At 44.0% G+C, this 18788-nt stretch overlaps 4 protein-coding genes and 1 pseudogene across 7 annotated transcripts; 2 read left to right on the forward strand and 3 right to left on the reverse strand.

The window, feature by feature from the left end:
• The first annotated feature begins 587 nt into the window (after positions 1–587).
• Ubqln3 (ubiquilin 3) lies at positions 588–3521 on the forward strand. The gene is made up of 2 exons (XM_090348290.1): positions 588–941; positions 1225–3521. Exon 2 carries the CDS (start codon positions 1262–1264, stop codon positions 3224–3226), a length of 1965 nt encoding a protein of 654 aa, XP_090204416.1. The 5' UTR covers positions 588–941; positions 1225–1261; the 3' UTR covers positions 3227–3521.
• A 1796-nt stretch (positions 3522–5317) lies between these two features.
• Positions 5318–8891, forward strand: LOC150053342 (ubiquilin-4-like). 4 transcript variants are annotated; one of them, XM_090348292.1, is made up of 3 exons: positions 5318–5409; positions 5841–6057; positions 7203–8891. In XM_090348292.1, the coding sequence occupies exon 3, from the start codon at positions 7208–7210 to the stop codon at positions 8765–8767; it is 1560 nt and encodes a 519-aa protein (XP_090204418.1). In that variant the 5' UTR covers positions 5318–5409; positions 5841–6057; positions 7203–7207; the 3' UTR covers positions 8768–8891. The 4 variants fall into 4 exon arrangements, with proteins under 4 accessions (XP_090204418.1, XP_090204417.1, XP_090204420.1 ...); XM_090348291.1 differs by having other exon boundaries at positions 7207–8891; XM_090348294.1 differs by lacking the exon at positions 5841–6057 and having other exon boundaries at positions 5321–5409; positions 7207–8891.
• A 2664-nt stretch (positions 8892–11555) lies between these two features.
• Positions 11556–12512, reverse strand: LOC150053343 (olfactory receptor 52D1). Its single transcript, XM_090348295.1, has one exon. The coding sequence runs from the start codon at positions 12510–12512 to the stop codon at positions 11556–11558; it is 957 nt and encodes a 318-aa protein (XP_090204421.1).
• A 2877-nt stretch (positions 12513–15389) lies between these two features.
• On the reverse strand, positions 15390–16346 carry LOC150053344 (olfactory receptor 52D1-like). Its single transcript, XM_090348608.1, has one exon. The coding sequence runs from the start codon at positions 16344–16346 to the stop codon at positions 15390–15392; it is 957 nt and encodes a 318-aa protein (XP_090204734.1).
• Positions 16347–17211: 865 nt separating this feature from the next.
• LOC150053345 (transcription factor A, mitochondrial pseudogene) lies at positions 17212–18067 on the reverse strand (annotated as a pseudogene).
• Between the last annotated feature and the right edge of the window lie 721 nt (positions 18068–18788).

Here is an 18788-nt window from a genome sequence, read left to right on the forward strand (position 1 = left end):
ATTGTATTCCTAAACTGCTTTTTCATGGTTTTTTTTTTTTTGTTAATTAAAAAAAGAAGGATCCTAAGGTACCATGTTAATGAGAAATCACAGAAGGTGGCTTTGTAAAGATTGTGAAAACCAGTTTCTCACTTCAGGAATTGGGTTGGGCCAGCCCCGTACCTACCACCCCCTCTTTTGTAAGCACAAATATTTCCATATCATAAAAGCCTGTTTCCCTGTGCTTATAGAAAGAGATCTATGGTTAATGTTCACTGAGGCAGAAAATAGGGACACAGGAAGCTGAGATTTGAGGCTCCTAGTTCAAAGGTAGCCTGGACAGGAAAGTCCTTGAGACTCTTTTCTCTAATTCCCCACTAGAAATCAAGTGGAGCTGTGGCTCAAAGTGCTAGAGTGATAGGCCTGAGCACAAAAGCTCAGGGACAGCACCCAGGCTGTGAGTTCAAGCCTCAGGACCGACGATGACAATGACAACAATAACAAATGACAACAACAATAACAAATCCCCAAGACAAAGCAGAAACTAGGAACACAGGATGTCAGAAGAAAACTCTAAAACAAGAAGGAGCTGAACTCAGTTATTAATGGAGACACGAACCTCAAGCAGCTTTGTGTAGCTATCCAACCCCAGTATCTCTCTCCATATACCACCGGAGCTGGGTCAGGCCTCTTAGCCTGAGGAATGTTCAGCCCAATTGTCTTCTGTAAAGAAGACAGTTGAGGAACAGGGAACGGAATAGGGGTAGGAGTTCCCAGGGATCCAGAACACCTTGCAGGCATTTCCAGAATCCATTGAAGGAGGCTGTGATGTCAGGCCTGAGGTCACAGAGGCGACTTGATGGAGGGGATTCCGGCCCAGAAGGCCTAAGGGGTGGCTGTGCAGCAAGATGAGGGCGGTTTGGAGCCCTGCATAAGAGGAAGGACGGGGCCACAGCTGACTGGTACGTATCCCCAGGATTAGACCATTCTTTGTACCTTTGCCTCCTCATTCATCAACTGAAGTCCCTAGCCCCAGGTTTTCCTCCCATGATCCCCACATCTCTGAATCCCATCATACACCTCTAAACAACCTGTCCTAGGACCTGCGTGGCCTCCTCCGTGTGAGCCTGATAGCTTTCCCAGCCCCAAGAGTCAAGACGCTCTTCGTGCTCAATTTTCCCTGCTCTTAACCACTGCCCCAAGGGTTGATCTCATCAGTCTCCCATCCCCATCCCCCCTCCCCAGCTGTGTCCCCACAGATCTGGGCCTTCTGTTGCCCATCATGGCCAAAAGTGGAGAGGCTCTGCCACAGGACAGCTCAGCGCCAGCCCAGGATCCTCACCTCATCAAGGTGACAGTGAAGACACCCAAGGACAAGGAAGATTTCTCAGTTACTGACACATGCACCATCTGGCAGCTGAAGCAAGAGATCTCACAGCGCTTTAAGGCCCATCCCGATCAGCTGGTCCTAATCTTTGCTGGAAAAATCCTCAAGGACTCGGACTCATTGGCACAGTGTGGAGTACAAGATGGTCTCACCGTTCACCTGGTCATCAAGATGCAGCGCCGTACCATTGGCACAGAATGCCCACCAGCTGTAGTCCCTGCCCCAGGCCCAAGTCCTGGGTCACTCGCTCAGCCAACCTCTATTTACCCAACAGATGGGCCACCCACCTTCAGCTTAGGTGTCCTCACAGGCCTCAATGGGCTGGGCCTGACCTCTGGTAGCTTTCCTGACCAGCCGAACTCACTGATGTGGCAGCATGTATCAGTGCCCGAGTTTGTGGCTCAGCTCATTGATGACCCCTTCATCCAAGGCCTGCTCTCCAACACGGGCCTGGTGCGCCAGTTGGTTCTGGACAACCCTCATATACAGCAGCTGATTCAGCACAACCCTGAGATTGGGCATATTCTCAACAACCCTGAAATCATGCGCCAGACGCTGGAGTTTCTACGTAACCCGGCCATGATGCAAGAGATGATGCGTAGCCAGGATCGGGCACTCAGTAACCTGGAGAGCATCCCAGGTGGCTACAATGTGCTTCGCACCATGTACACAGATATTATGGACCCAATGCTGAATGCAGTCCAGGAGCAGTTTGGTGGCAACCCTTTTGCTACCGCCAGTGCAACTGCCACCCCCAGTAGCAGTCAACCTTCAAGGACAGAGAACTGTGATCCTCTCCCCAACCCCTGGACTTCCATGTACAGAGGAGGCTCAGGTGGTAGGCAAGGAAGGCAGCCTGAGGACCAAGAGACATCTGAAATTAGAAATAGGGTTCCAAACTTTCTGGGTAATATAGGGCTGTTTGATTATTTCCAGCAATTACATGAGACAGGCCCATCCCTGGGGTCCTATCTTCAGGGGTCTGCATCTTCCTCCAACCCCATCCAAAGACAACTACCACCACCAGTTACCAGAGGTCCCCCAGTGTCACCGTCACCCCAGGAACCTGGCTCAGGACAGCCTCTTCCCACAGAGTCAGTAGCGGTCAAGGGCAAGTCCACCTGCCCATCTTTCCGGAGGTACCCCCCAGAGAGCAATGCAGGACAGGGTGGAGGCCAAAATGGCATAGGGGAGGACTGTCCTGGCCACAGCCCTAGCTTGCCAGATCTGGTGTCTGGAGACTCTGCCAATAGGTCCCCGTTTGTTCCTTCACCATCTTCCCCTATGACTGCCATTCCTAGAGTCCCTGAATCTCCCTGGCTGTCTTCATCGGGTTACCCAAGATCTCTGAGGACAGCTGGCATGAATCAGGTCCCACAGTTGCAGGATGAGATTCACCAACAGCTTCCATTACTACTGCACCTTCAGGCAGCCATGGAAAACCCTCGGGCCATGCAAGCCCTGCTGCAGATCGAGCAGGGTCTGCAGGTCCTGGCTACCGAATCACCTCGCCTCTTACTCTGGTTCATGCCTTGGCTCGTAGGACTTGGTGGTGCAGCAGGAGGTACAGAGTCTAGAGAAGATATCCTTATATCTCAGGATCCCCACCCAGCCCCAGATCCTCAGGTGTCCCCAGCACAGGGGTCTGCAGAGCAAGGTCTTCATTCCTCTCCCTTCCTCCAGATGTTCCAAGCCTTATCTACCACCAGTCCTCAGCAGCTGCAACCTGAAGCTCACTTCCGGGTACAACTTGAACAGCTGAGGGCCATGGGCTTTCTGAATTCTGAAGCCAATCTCCAGGCCCTCATTGCTACAGGGGGTGACATTGATGCTGCTGTGGAGAAACTGAGGCAGTCATAGGAGTCCTAGCTACTCAGACCACATCTTTTCCTCTGTGCCTTGCCCCATCCCTCATCCGATTACCTAGCTCTCCTGCTCTTGAATACAGCTGTACTATAAACCAAATTTACTATAATGCTCTTTACTGAGGAGACAATGTTGGTCCAGAGTCATTGAGGAAGACTAAAGAGCCAGAAATAGGGTAGGGGTACTGTTTGTGACCCAATCATTCCTTCCACTTTCCTGCCATAGGGCCCCTGTCTGAGCTCTGTGTGTGTTTACCTTGAGATGCAATTACATCCATTCTCCAGTGTCACCTGCTGCCTGAGTCTGATTCTTAAAAAAAAAAGGGGGGGGATTACAAAAAAAGGGGAGAGTACTGAGTGATGGTGGCTCCTGTCCATAATCCTAGCTACTCAGGAGGCTGAGATCTGAGGATGGCAGCTAGAAGCCAGCCTTGGCAGCAAAGTCCAAGAGTCCCTTGACTATAGTTAATCAGCAAAAAATCTGGAAGTAGAGCTGTGGCTCAAGTGACAGAGCACTAGCCTTGAGCAAAACAGTTAAAGGACAGCATCCAGATAATTTGTTTAAGCCCCAATACTGGTGTGCACACAGGAAAAAGAGAATATGGGAGAAGTTAGTGATAAGGGCTATTTCTAGTAAAATGTTTAGTCTGAAGACAAAGACACAGAGACAAAGACAGATGGAACCAAGTGAGACACAGAGGGAAACACACACACACACACACACACACAACACATGCACACAGAGTCAGACAGCCGAGTGAGAGACAGAGAGAAACCAGAAAGAAGCACACATACACATGCGCACACATACACATGCACACACACACACACTCACTCACACACACACACACACACACACACAACACATGCACACAGAGTCAGACAGCCGAGTGAGAGACAGAGAGAAACCAGAAAGAAGCACACATACACATGCGTACACATACACATGCACACACACACACACTCACTCACATACACACACACACACACACACACACACACACACACACACAGAATCAGATAGCTGAGTGAGACACAAAAATTCACACACGGAGTGAGAAAGAGACAAACAGAGATGAGGAGGAAGATGTTTTGCTGCAATTCTTGGTCTTCTTTCTAGAAGTCTTCCAGACCTTGCATACTGTAGAAATAGTGCTTTTGTAGTCTGTGTTTAGTTTTTCTTAATTTGGGGTTCCCTTAATGAATGACTGACACAGTTTCTTATAGTTATTTCCTCCAAAGGCTGTCATTTTCAAGCTTCCATGCCGAGTTCTATGTATATAGATACACAGCTGCCTTCTAATTTTCCAAACCTCTTAGTTCATAACAGCCCTGGTAGCAGGATTTAGAGATTTGATTTCTTGCAACTTCCTGTTCAAAATCCTATGCCTTTCTTGTGCTCAGCATCTGCTAGCTATTAGGAATTTAATGTTAATGAGATAGAGACAACCCTACTTCAGCAATTTATGATAGGGTAACATGAATTGTTCAAATTGAATGCATGATGACACTCATTATGCACCATGACAAACTATAAGTGCTATGAAGAAAAATATGAAAAGCCACAAACAGTATAAACAGGTTGTTGCTAGCCCAGCCCAGGGAGATAGAAAAGTCTTCTCAGAGTATTTGCAGGGATAAGACTTGAAGAGTGTCAGCAGTAAGCTTTGAAGCGGGAAAGACTTGCACAAGAACAATTCTGTAGTGCACATTGAGGTAAAAGATTAATAAATTTGGTTTGGCTCTAGGCTTAGTTGCTGTAACTCTGTGGTTTTCAAGGCCTGTGCATACTAAGGAATAGCAGGTCTGCATCTCTAGCTTGAACAGGCATTCATGAAATCTAAAATAGACCCCAAATTAAATATGGCCATGATGGTATTATTCATTTCTGTCAGATCACCTGCTTCTTTTTAATTATTCAGGCTCTGCCAATGCAACCTTTTAGAAAAGGTACCTGACAGATGGTTCACCTTAGAATCTATAAGAGGGAAAATAATACCTGCAAAAATAAAAAAGTGATTCTATTTCTTTTGTTTGTTTTGCCTTTTTTTTTTGTCAGTCATGGGGACTTGGATTCTAGGTGGGCCTGGGAGCTGTCCCTGAGGTCTTCAGCTCAAGGCTACCACCCTATCCCTTCAGCCACAGCGCCACTTCCGGTTTTGTAGTGGTTATCTGGAGGTAAGAGTCTCACGGACTTTAGTGCCCGGGTTGGTTTTGAACCCCATCCTCAGATCTCAGCCTCTTGAGTAGGTAGGATTACAGGCATGAGCCACCGCACCTGCCTTTTAAGAACAATTTTGCCTTTAAGAACAATTAGCAAGGTAAAAAAATCTTTTGTTTTCATTTTATGAGAATAAATTTAATAAAATTGGTAAAAAATGTTTCCAGAAAGAAAATTGTAAAACTATATACATCATAAACAAAGACACATGTCATGAACAAAGAATCTTTATCAGAGTTTCAAAAGGTTTATGAAAAGCATAGAATAATTTTATATTCATATATATCATGTAATACAATGTTTACATATAAGTCAAGTTTCTTGTCATTTCACATTCAATAAACCAAGCTTTTATTAATTAAAGAGCTAATGAATATATTTTGGACAGTTTCAGGATTTGAAGTGAGCATGTGTCCTTCTTATTGCTTATTTGCCTGGAACTCTATCACTTGAGCCATACCTTCAGGCTGGCTTTGTGATGGTTATTTTGGAGACAACGCTTCAGGGACTTTTCTGCATGGACTGAAAACTCAAACTACCATTGTCTGATATAAGCCTCCTAAGCTAGAGTTACAACTATGAGCTACCAACATCTGACTGCAAAGGTAGTTTGTGATCAATTACCTGGACTATTTCTTAATTCTTGTTCCTATTGTATCTCCTGAGAGAAAGCCAGACACTAAGAGTATCTGATTCTTTGGAGGGCCATCCAAAGAGAATCTCCAAAGGAATTGGCCATGCAGGAATACTTACATGTCGATGCTGCATTGAGGTATGCCCACGAGGAGAGGCCCAGCTGCCTTAAAAGCTCCTGGGAGTGGGAACTTCTTTCAGTCTGAGAAATGACAAGTTTGCAGGTCTTGATGTAGGTTGGACACGAGATCCTCATGCAAACAATGTTTAGGAGCATGTATCAATGTGTGATAGCACAGAAAGATCTAGATGCTCATGACACTCATGAATTCTAGGTGTTTTCTATAAGGTGACATTCTAGGCAGCCAAATTCAGATTATTTTTATTGTCTTTGAACCTGAGTCAAGGTTATCGGCTCCCTTTGAGAGCAACCTGGCTGACAAATTTTGGGGAATATACTGATGTCTTTAAAACTACAGAGGTCTTCAGCCTACAGGACCTCAGAGGAAAGATAACTATAGACCCCTTTAAGTCTGTATGGACTAATTATACATATCTCCATACTGCTCTGACGGCACAGGGACTTGAGGACTTGGCTTGACCACGGTTCAGTCTTCAGTAATTTATTGAGGGCTTAATGACTGGCATCCATGCTCCCGAATGCTCAGATTAGTACCTTTTCAATTCTACCATGTTCAAACATTTATCAAACACAAATGTTAGGCTTGTCAATGGTGGAACAAAGTTCTGGGCAAAAGGTTTCTAGACAGTGGAGACATTTTTCTCCTGCTGCTTAAACCAAACCATGAAGAGAGCCTAGCCCTAAGCTGGTGGTAAGCTCTCTACCTTTCCCCCATTCAAGCCTGACTTCTAACTATGACCTCATCACTGACATCATACCCCCAAAGGCTGGTCTAAGGCAGGAGCAAGCTGCCCCTCTTATGGAACCAGGTGGCTGCAGGGCTACACTGGGAGGTGGCATCTGCAGGACGTGGGTGAAAGGACATCGCTGGACACCCACTGGTCCCTGCACCCAGGTGTGCTCAGTGCCAGACCTAGGCTTCTACAGGTTTGTGCTCCATAGTACCCTCAACTAACCCAGCATTCTGTTTGCAAGGAAGGATGGCACGGGCTAGAGAAGAAGCAGGAGACAGTCAGCTGGTATCTGGTCGGGAGACATCATCACAGACCATTCGCGTGTCTGTCAAGACCCCACAGGACTATCAGGATTTTTTGCTGGCGGAAAATAGCAATGTTTGCCACTTTAAGAAGCAGATTGCCAAACGCCTTCACTGTGACCCTGACCGACTGGTTCTCATCTTCACTGGAAAGATCCTTCGTGATCAAGACATCCTGAGCCAGCGTGGCATCCTGGATGGATCGACAGTTCACCTGGTGGTGAGAACTCGTTTGAAAGGGCCAACCTGTCCAGGAACTCTGCCAGGTCCCACAGGCCACGGCACCCATCGTTCTGAACCACCAGCTTCTGAGAGTGCAGGCATTCCAACTAGGCTGGGCCGGCTGGCCCGGAATTTACCCGAACTGGTTGATATCTTCTGCCAGCTGGCTCCCTTGCTGATGATGGCACCAGAATCTTTGGTGCAGTTCTTGGAAGACCCTTTAATTCAAGGCCTGGCAAGTGAGAAACAAGCCAATGTTCCTGAAGCTTCAAGACAGGTCCAGAGACGTGACCCGGCCCTCAAGACTTTGGAAACCTTTCAGAAGCCAATCCGGCAACATGTACTACTGCCGGAAAAAAAGCGGAGCCTGGACTCTTTAAATGCAGTACCAGGTGGTGATAATGCTATGCACCCTGTCTACTCTGATATACAACAGCTCATGTTCTCTCCTCTGGCTCTACTGGTTGCCTCCAAAGGCTACGTTTCAAGTTCTGACTCTTTCAGAGGAGAAGCCAATGCTCAAAGCAATTCTGATACTATCACCACCACCACCACAAGCATCCCTACCACCTCTGCACCTACCAGGCCACTGGTACAAGAGGTTAGTTCAGGAGGAGGCGCCCATGCCAGGGGCCTGGCCCCAAATCAGGTCAGTTCGGGGTACAAAATTGGTATACCAGACTTATACCCAGGGCAAGATTTTCCCTCCCAGGACAGCCAGCAACACATAGAGAAAGGCTACCTAGCCAGTCAGCAGACACTTTCACCCCCTGTTCTGCGCCGAGCCTTACATGTCCTGCAGCAGAATCCATCTCTGTTACACCAGCTGGCCACCAGCAGCCCCCTGCTACATCATATTCCACTTCTTCCCATTCTCACCAACCCACGTGCACTGCAGGCATTGATCCAGATTGAACAAGGCCTCCAGATACTGTCCAAGGAGGTGCCTGGACTGGGACCATTCTTTAGAGATCCAGCTAGACCACGTGTGGCTAGAGGAGTCCCAGAAGCCAGGGCTAGAAGGCAAGGTCTTAGAGAAGACCCCATACAACCCACACTGGCTGTTCTCCAGCTCCTCCATGCACTGGCCAATGCCTGTTCCCAGTCTACCCAATCTACAGTCCCTTCATTCCTCTTTACTGAAAGTCGCTACCAACAAGAACTGGAGCAGCTGAAGGCCCTAGGTTTTGCTGATCATGACGCAAACTTGCAGGCCCTCATAGCCACAGATGGAGACATCCATGCTGCCATTGAGAGGCTTCTAGGGGTGCCACTGGCCTAGGGCTGTGCTCACAGTGCACCAATCTGTGAAGACAGAGAGGAAAGGGAGGAGGGGGAATTCACTTTTAGGAATTCCTCCCTCTACATCGCCCAAGACTGTTCTAAATTAAAAAAAAAAAAAAAGATTGCTTGGATCCTCACGTGTGTCGTCATTTTGGGGGGGTGAGTAGACAAAGGGAACATTACATGGAGAGGTATTGATCATGTTATGTGGTTTCAAAAATGGGCTCTGTCTATTATCCTATCTCTAACAACAGAATCTTCTTGAAGTTTTAATCACAGGTAAAGTTAAAGTTTCTTGTTTTTATTACTCATGCTCAATCAGCAATGCCATTCCTACTGTCTTCCAGAGTAGCCAGGAAGGAATCCTAGTTGTTGATCACCCCAAAAGGCCTCTTTGTGGCACAGTTTTGCATTTGTATTTCTCTGGTTATAAGACCAGTCTCTTATAGGATTGAAAATACATGTAACCTCCCACTGAACTAGAGTTTTTCTTTGGTATTTGTTTAAGAATCCTGGTTAACTGCTAGTCCTCTGAACACCATTCTCTCCTTCTATTCAAGTTTCCTTTATCCTACAAAATGCTTTATTCTGCCAGGTGCCAATGGCATAATTCTGTAATTCTAGCTATTCAGGAGGCTGAGATCTGAGGATTGTGGTTCAAAGTCAGCTGGAGGGGCAGATTCTTGACAAGAATCCATCAAGAGCTAGGAGTTTTCACACAAAAGAGCTCAAAGGAGAAAGCCCAGCATAAGTTTGAACTGGCAAAGCCAAAGCTGATACTTCCTGAGTCACTTGTGGCTTTGGTATCAGATTTATCATTGCTTTCCTGTTTTTTTGTTTTTCTTTTTTTTTTTTTTATTAAAACTCAGGCAAACCTCTATCCCAAGTTTATGGATATGCCTCTATATGAACTCCCTCCGGGTAATACAAACAAGCACAAAACAAGTTCCTAAGTAACAGACACTATGCTGAGCATACATTTTCATTACTCATTAAAATAGCATAATAGTGATACTCTTAATTCAATAAACAATATGATACATACCATTTTGACCCATAATTTTTATCATAATATTTACTATGTGTTTACTAATGATGTATAAGGCACAGATGAAATGTCTGCTGTGATAAAGTTTTAGAGTAAGAATGAGCTAATCAGAAAACAAATAATATATACCAAGTTATATAGACACAATGAGACATATATACTTTATGAATTAAAGATTTACTACCTATAGGTTGCCAACACTGAGAACTGACTTTGTTTCAGCTACTTATAATAAACACTTTGTCAAGTCTGGAGATAGTTAAGTGGGATGACCTAATTCATGAATGTAGTAGATAAGAAAGATGATACTGGGGCCAGGAGTGTGGCCTAATGGTAGAGTGCTTGCCTAGCCTGCACAAAGACCCAGGTTTCATTCCTTGGTACCATATATATAGTAAAAACTGGAAGTGGTGCTGTGGCTCAAGTGGTAAAGTTCTAGCCTTGAGAAAGCCCAAGGACAATGCTCAGACCCTGAGTTCAAGCCCCAGGACTGGCAAAAAAAAAAAAAAACAACCCAAATCAGGAAGGAAGGCAGAAAGGAAGGAAAGAAGGAAAAAAGAAAAATGATACTTAAGTTCAAGGCTATTTAGATTCAGATCTTCTATCATTTCCAATCTAAAAGGCAGGATATTTGTGCAGAATAATGTCTATTAAAGGGTATAACCTTAGACTAGTAGCATCTTTTCTTCTTTTGTAGACTTTTATCACTTCAGACAATCAGTTTCTCTGAATTACGGGCTCTTAAAATAAAAATAAAGTTACATATATACGCGTGTATATATGTATATATGTACATATACAATGCCCTTTGATCAGACTTAGCCCTTCCATCACCCTCCTTTCCCTTCGTAAATGCCGCTTCCCTACCAGTCCCATTGTTTTCCACTTCCTTTTATACATACGTACATTGAATATTATGACTTTATTTGTTCAAAAGAGAAAGAACTCTAAATGCATGTCTGGAAGAAGAATGGAAGAAAATACATTTCCACTGAACACTAATTACACAGTTTCATTAAGTAAGGTACTCATCACAATAACCCTGTGATACAAGATAGTATTTTAAGAGTTTTATGGAAGTTAAATAACTTGCATAATAATGCATAATGCTTAGAGATGTTACCTTGACCTCTCATTTTATTTTTTTGTTGAATAATTTATATCTAAAGCTCTGTGTTAAGTTTTCTGCACTAATCAACATTTGCATTCCATACTATAACATTAAGAGTTCAGTATCCCCTTATACAGCTACTTAAAGATAACAAAGATATCATTTTTAAAAAGAGATGGACAGGACTCTGATCCTCATTTAACAGTTTGGCCAAAATGAGGTATAAAAATATTAGCAATATGCTCAAGATTAAAGATGTACTGGTGAAAAAAGTAAGACTCAAGTCTAGGTACTTTGACACCATCCATGGCTTGTGTTCTTAACTGTTACCTGAATTTGTGTAAGTCAGGATCAAATTCCCTCCCAACTCATTTTTCTTCCCATTGGACCCTCAGCAAAGCAGTTACATAATGATATTCAGTCTTCTCTTGATTGACAACTAACTGGGTCCTTAGTAAATCATGTCTCAGAACAAAATAGTGTTAAGATGATTCCTTTCTCTATACAATCTGGCCACTCCTCTTTCTCCCAGAGCTTTAGCCTTTTCCTATTGTAGGTTTCCATGCAGGTAAATGTAGATGGTTGTAATCTTACCCTTTAGGTTTCTTCTCTTCAACTTCTCCCAGTTTACACGGAAGGCTTCCCGAAATGAAGCAGCCTCAGAAGTCGACCCCGAATCTCTTTGGTTCTCGCCCCATAGATGACAGGGTTGAGTACAGGAGGCACCAGCACATAGAGGTTAGCCAGGAAGATGTGCACATGCTTGGGGACTCGCTGGTGGCCAAAGCGGTGGGTGAGGAAGGAGAAGAAGGCAGGGATATAGAAGACAAGGATGACACCTAGGTGAGAGCCACATGTACTTAAGGCCTTGTGTCGGGCATCATGGGATGGGAGACTGAAGATGGCTCGGAGGATAAAGCCATAGGAAATGGCAATGAGGATGGAGTCCATGCCCATAGCCAGCAGAGCCACGGTCAGCCCATAGATAATATTGACAGTGATGTTGGCACAGGCCAGCCGGGCAATGCCCATATGCTCACAATATGTGTGAGCCATGACACGGTGACCACAGTAGGGCAGTCGCCTCAGCAAAAAGATGAAGGGAGAGACAATAGCTATACTACGGAATAGCCCCACGGAGACAATCTGGCCTATGACAGTGTGATTGAGAATGGTCGTGTATCTCAGCGGGTTGCAGATAGCCACATAGCGATCAAAGGCCATGGCCAGAAGAATCGAGGACTCTAGAGCATAGATTGCGTGCACACAAAACATCTGGGCCAGACACCCCCTGAAGGAAATCTCACTGGCATGGAACCACAGGATTGCCAGTGTCTTGGGCACAGTGGTGGAGCTGAGAGCCAAGTCAGCGAGTGAGAGGAGGCAAAGGAAGAGGTACATGGGGGTGTGGAGAGTGCTGGCAGTTCTGATGACCAGCACGAGGGCAGCGTTGCCCACAAGTGCTACGATATACATGGCACAGAATGGCATGGCAATCCAGAAGTGGGCAGACTCCAGGCCTGGGATCCCTGTCAGGAAGACTGTGACTGGGAGGCCGTTGTCACTGCTGTTAGCGGCTGACATCTGTCTTGACAGATGAAGGTCTCTAGCAGGTGAGGGCATGCTTGCCTGTGACATTAGGCATCTGACTGATTTATCAGAATAACATTCCAGGAAATAATTTTTGTAGATGGACACAAATATCTGCCGCTTTTTCAAGCACCTGGGAAGAGTTTTATTGTATCTAATCAAACGAATCTTCCATTTCTTTCATCATTCAACAACAATGTGAATGGACCCCTGTGATTTGGACTCTGTTTTGTTTGGTTCCCCCTGCTTGATTATTTAGTCTTTCTCTTTAAGGGTAGGCATTCTTCTTGTCCCTTTCTACAGAGATCTTTAACTATTTTTTCTATACTTTAGGAAATCCCTCTCTGTGGACTCCATGTCTTTATGCCATTGCAACTCCTCAGGCTTGTTACTGGCAGACCTAAAACTGGGTCTCATATGCTCAGATTCAGGTTTCAGTGTTTCATCTCATCCCAATATCTGAACTTCTATCTCTTCCAAACCAACCATTTTTATTTAGTATCTGTTTCTAATGCCACATACAACATTACTGGAACTCCAAGGAGATAAACAGAGCTAGGAAGCCCCTTCCTATTTGCTTGGAGATTTTCAGATAACACCAGATACCTGCTATGCTGACAGCATCTATTTAGCTGGAAACAACAGAATGATTGGTGTCAGAGCACGTTTAATTTTTAAATGTTCACTTTGGGAACAGTGGAAAAAGAGTATTGGCTACTGCCATTTCACACTGGCTGCACTCTCCCAAACTTGTCTTACTCTCTCCTCTTGCCTATTAGTCACAATGATGGCTTTTTAAGGTTCAGCTGTCAACCTCCAATTCAATACATGACCGAACTCTGACTTACTTGAACTCAGACCATAGGGAACACGATTTTAAGAACTTACCTGTGTGAAAGGCGCGTATTTTCTGTGGTGTTTTCTGAGTTAGGAGATGCACGGGTGCTCTGAGAGAAGCTGTATTGTGTGGCACAGAGTTGTCTAGGGGAAGAGTGTGCTGGTGCGATAGCAGCAACTCTGTGTCTAAACACAGAGCCTAGTTTAGGAAAGAGAACAAATGCTGTTGTATCCTTGCAGAGAAGATCACGAATGTACTGTGTCAATTGTATTAAGTCATCTGCTCCTTTCCCAGTTTTCTGAGTTCACTGAATGCCTTCAGCTCAGCTCTCTCTATATTCCTTCCTCCTTTGGTCAAGGGACTTGGGCAATGGGGTTATTTATTGACTGTATGTAAAGCTAAGGTGTGAAAACATAAGTGTCTTTCCCTAAGGATTTGACTTGCAGTGTATCTGTCATAGAAGACAAAGAAAATGATTAATGCATGAATGAGGAAGAAATGAATAAGGAAATATTTTCAGTCTGGTCTGGTACTTTCTGTCTTCTTTCCCTGTTGCCTTCTGATTTCTTCCCTTTTATGAGTCTTCATGACTGCTTACCTGTTCTAGATGCATTAGCATTCTGTGTGAGTGGTAGTAAAAATTATGGTATTGGGCATGGATATAGAGAATTAGACTTTACTTATAAAGTGCATGTTCAAGGAAATGCAGGGTTTCATGACACTGATACCAGGTATTAAGCAAAGCCCAGGGTGTTTCTAACCATGGCTCATTTATCTTCCAGGTTCATAAGGCAATACGTGGTCCTGATTGTTGGTTTCCCTTGACATCAGTCAACCATCAGGTCGTTGTTTCAAGATTTATTTTCATTAAAGCATACCTTGAGGATCAACTAATTCCATATCTTTCACTTCAGAACAATGCATTTTGTTAGGTTGGAATACATTTTAGCTTCTCAAAGTAATGTGAGCTAGTGACATTTAAAAATGTTTAAGAGCTTGGCACCAGTGGCTCACACTTGTAATCTTGGCTGCTCAGTGGGCTGAGACATAGGGTATATTTGTTTGAAAGGTAGAAAGTCTGTGATACTTGGTCTCAAAAACAAAATAAAACAAAAAAACCCCAAACAATAACAACAATGACAAGTAAACCTCAAAATAAAATGGAAAAACACAAACCAGGATTGGAAGTATGAGTAATACGTCTAAATGGTAGATCATCAGTCAAGCAAGCACAGAGCCCAAAGTCAAACTCCAATACTATATAAAAAAGTATGTTTTCCTAAAATAATTTAAAAATGTTATATAAGACTTCAAAAATTTTGACATCTAAAAACCATAATAGAAAAATTTTAACAGGGAAATATGGATATTATTTTCCTGATATTGTAACTACTGACATTGAAAATTTAAACATTCTTATAAGTATTTTCAATATAACCATTTTATATCCTAGAAAGACTTACTATCCTAGAATAATACAATTTTTGTAAGGACACACAAATAATGAGCAAGCGAAAAATCTATACATTTCATAAATAATTTTAATATGTTTAGAAATAATTTTTCTAATGAAACAAATAGGACCTTTATTTTCTTCCTTTGCTCCATGAATAACTTCTTTCAGAATGACCTTTGTTTTTACAGTGAAGAATTTAGTCCATAACTAAGATTGAGCAAGGCTCCAAGAGGCTACTGACATAAAGCAGCACCGACCTTCGGCAGACGTCTCAGCCAAGTGCTGTTGGTAAATCTGAGGGTTTTGAAAAGATTGGTTGAATATAATAAATAAATTAAAGCTACAAACTAAAGCCAAGTCCCTCTAAAATCCACTGTGATTGGTAGGCAAAAAGAAATAGGTTTTGAGTGACATGAAAAATAAAATGTAAATGACAATGTCCAGCATTTTTTTCCCACCTGATGCCATCTACCTCCTGTCAGAGGTCTCTGTTTAACTTTCGTAATGACTACCTTGCCAAGATCTTCAGTTCTATTTTTATGGGGCAGGGAGGGTGTCTCATACTCTTGTTCAGAGTTCATCTTAAAGTCTTTCCTAAACGAAGCAGCCTCAGAAGTCGACCCCGAATCTCTTTGGTTCTCACCCCATAGATGACAGGGTTGAGTACAGGAGGCACCAGCACATAGAGGTTAGCCAGGAAGATGTGCACATGCTTGGGGACTCGCTGGTGGCCAAAGCGGTGGGTGAGGAAGGAGAAGAAGGCAGGGATATAGAAGACAAGGATGACACCTAGGTGAGAGCCACATGTACTTAAGGCCTTGTGTCGGGCATCATGGGATGGGAGACTGAAGATGGCTCGGAGGATAAAGCCATAGGAAATGGCAATGAGGATGGAGTCCATGCCCATAGCCAGCAGAGCCACGGTCAGCCCATAGATAATATTGACAGTGATGTTGGCACAGGCCAGCCGGGCAATGCCCATATGCTCACAATATGTGTGAGCCATGACACGGTGGCCACAGTAGGGCAGTCGCCTCAGCAAAAAGATGAAGGGAGAGACAACAGCTATACTACAGAATAGCCCCACGGAGACAATCTGGCCTATGACAGTGTGATTGAGAATGGTCGTGTATCTCAGCGGGTTGCAGATAGCCACATAGCGATCAAAGGCCATGGCCAGAAGAATCGAGGACTCTAGAGCATAGATTGCGTGCACACAAAACATCTGGGCCAGACACCCCCTGAAGGAAATCTCACTGGCATGGAACCACAGGATTGCCAGTGTCTTGGGCACAGTGGTGGAGCTGAGAGCCAAGTCAGCGAGTGAGAGGAGGCAAAGGAAGAGGTACATGGGGGTGTGGAGAGTGCTGGCAGTTCTGATGACCAGCACGAGGGCAGCGTTGCCCACAAGTGCTACGATATACATGGCACAGAATGGCATGGCAATCCAGAAGTGGGCAGACTCCAGGCCTGGGATCCCTGTCAGGAAGACTGTGGTGGGGAGGCCGTTGTCACTGCTGTTCAAGTCTGACATCCTTCTTGGCGAATCAGGTGTCTATCCAAGGATGTCTATCCAAGGAGCACCATCTACCCAGTTGGATGACTGCATTCACCTCACTGTTAAACAATATTTTACAATGGTGAATAGAAAGGTTTTTGTTTCAGGGTCAGTAACTCTTTCAAACATCTGGTTCAACTATCACCTACAGTCCATGTTTCCCCCACTTTGTACTTTCTGTACAATTGGGCAGTGAGGCTTTCAGTCTATGTCTAAAGCATATAATTATCTGAAAACAAGCCTCTGACTCCATGGTGGGGAGGTGCACAGGCGAGATTATCCTGTACATGATCAGCATCCGTGTAAAAAAAAAAACAACTCTTCACAGTCTGATTTACCTTTACCAAGCTAAAATAATTACCTGCTAAATTTGCAGGAAGAATTTTGACTGTTTTTTTTTTTTTGGTCGGTTGTGGGACTTGAACTCAGGGACTATGCATTGTCCCTGAGCTCTTCAGCACAAGGCTAACGTCCTACCCCATTGAGCCACAGTACCACTTCTGGTTTTCTAGTGATTAATTGGAGATAAGATTCTCAATGGACTTTTTAGTTCCCTGGGCTGGCTTTCAACTGTGATCCTCAGATCTCAGCCTCCTGAGAAATTAGGAAAATAGGCATGAGCCACTGTGCCAGGCTGTGGCTCTTATAAACACAAAATTTTTCATGACCTTCATCTGTTTGGGTTTTACAAATACTAACACAAAGTACGTTCAACTGGCTGAAATCCATGGGCTAAAGAAAAAGAAGCTGAATACAAAATGCTTACTACCTTTATCTATTCTAAGGTTACATCAGGCATTGAGACCTATGGCTTCTTGTGCCTCATCATCATGAACACAACTCAGTCTTCCTTGAAGTTTTCTTTCTCAGTAGCAAATGTGGATGACTGTTTCCTGCCTTGACGTACAAGATCACTTCTTCCAACTTCTATCATTCGTCCTTCCCAAGATTTCATTTCATTATCATAACCAATGCTATTGTCTTCAGAAAGCTGAAAATACCTGCTTTTGAGAATCAGGCATATTTTCCCACATATCATTTAAAGTCCTCAGTTTTTCCTTAGGTGGAACACCTGCGGCTTGTTGAAAGTTTTCAGCTATAAAAATGTTGTAGGCTCAATGAATTTTTTTGGGGGGGGTTTCCAAGACATGTTAACTCCCTCTTTTTTTATGCTTTCCTTTGATTTCTTTTTTCTAAAGATAGCAACTCAGTTGCAGAAAGCTGTTCTTGAAATCTGTGTATTTCTTCTTTGCATATTTCCCATCTGTCTTATAAGCATCTTCATATTTTTGTTTTGTTTTTTGACTCAGCAAGTCCCTGTCATGCCGCTACAATTTGTTGAATTAGTTCTTTATTTTTCACATCTGGGTTCTGAGCTCTAAATACTTGAGAAAACTGAAGATAGGAAGTCATAGGTTTCTTGGGATAAATACTCAAGATAGATGAAAACCATTTTGGAAAATACACGAAACTGAGAGGTGGGGTGAGCACAGGCGTCTCCCACAGCCAGTACACAGCTCAGCTCCAGATGTCCCCAGAGCCCTCAGAGCGTCTCCACATGCCCAGAGGATCCACATCATGCCTAACCAGCCAGCAGCAGGCCGGGACTCGATCTCACAGAACCTGCCACTCACCACCGTGGAGCCCCCACAAGGCCTACCTGAGCCCTCAGGCAGATGCTCAGGGCTTGTTATCATGCCCGCCACTCCCAAGGCCCTATGGGAGCTCCTCTCTCTTTCTCTCTCTCTCTCTCTCTCTCTCTCTCTCTCTCTCTCTCTCTCTCTCTCTCTCTCTCTCTCTCTCTCTCTCTCTCTCTCTCTCTCTCTCTCTCTCTTCCTGTCTCTTCTCCTCCCTCCTCAGCTCTTGGCCTCTTGAGTAGCTAGAATGACAGGTGTATATTGGTACCCAGCTTGCCCTTCTTGTTTTATCTTTTTTCTCTCCACATCCTTCTGCACATATTTAATCATGGGCTTTATAAACATTACAGGACATTTAACCCTCAGCCTGACACATCTACCATTATTTGTTCCTGTCCAAATAGCCAAAAGAACTTATTACTTCTGGTGGCAGTTAATGCCAGTTCAGACCCAGAGGAAATTCTTTCTTTGTGTTTTCCTTCTTTAGTTTTTAAATTTCAGGGCAAGTTTCCCTACTTCCCAGATATCTTTTCTTTCTAATTTAGCTCTTAGCTATTTTTTAACTGATTGTATTTATTACTTTGCAAAATCATAGGATGCTAAGGCTATTTTTATGCAGTTATACCCTCTATCTTTTGTCCATGACTATGTCCTTAAAGATTTTATTCAGCATCACCGAAAGAAAAAACTCTGAAATTTCTAGTAAACAAAAATTAAACATTCTGGCTTAGGATTCCTAGATTCTTTTCACTTTTAGTCTATATTTGTAAAATATTTTTAC

This window comes from Megascapheus bottae, chromosome 16 (assembly GCF_031878675.1).
Source record: "Megascapheus bottae isolate mThoBot1 chromosome 16, mThoBot2.hap1, whole genome shotgun sequence".
Taxonomy (NCBI): domain Eukaryota; kingdom Metazoa; phylum Chordata; class Mammalia; order Rodentia; family Geomyidae; genus Megascapheus; species Megascapheus bottae.

Excerpts from the sequence above, each read along its gene's own strand:
- Ubqln3 (XM_090348290.1), top strand. The coding sequence starts at position 1,262 with ATGGCCAAAAGTGGAGAGGCTCTGCCACAGGACAGCTCAGCGCCAGCC.
- LOC150053342 (XM_090348292.1), top strand. The coding sequence starts at position 7,208 with ATGGCACGGGCTAGAGAAGAAGCAGGAGACAGTCAGCTGGTATCTGGT.
- LOC150053343 (XM_090348295.1), bottom strand. The coding sequence starts at position 12,512 with ATGTCAGCCGCTAACAGCAGTGACAACGGCCTCCCAGTCACAGTCTTC.
- LOC150053344 (XM_090348608.1), bottom strand. The coding sequence starts at position 16,346 with ATGTCAGACTTGAACAGCAGTGACAACGGCCTCCCCACCACAGTCTTC.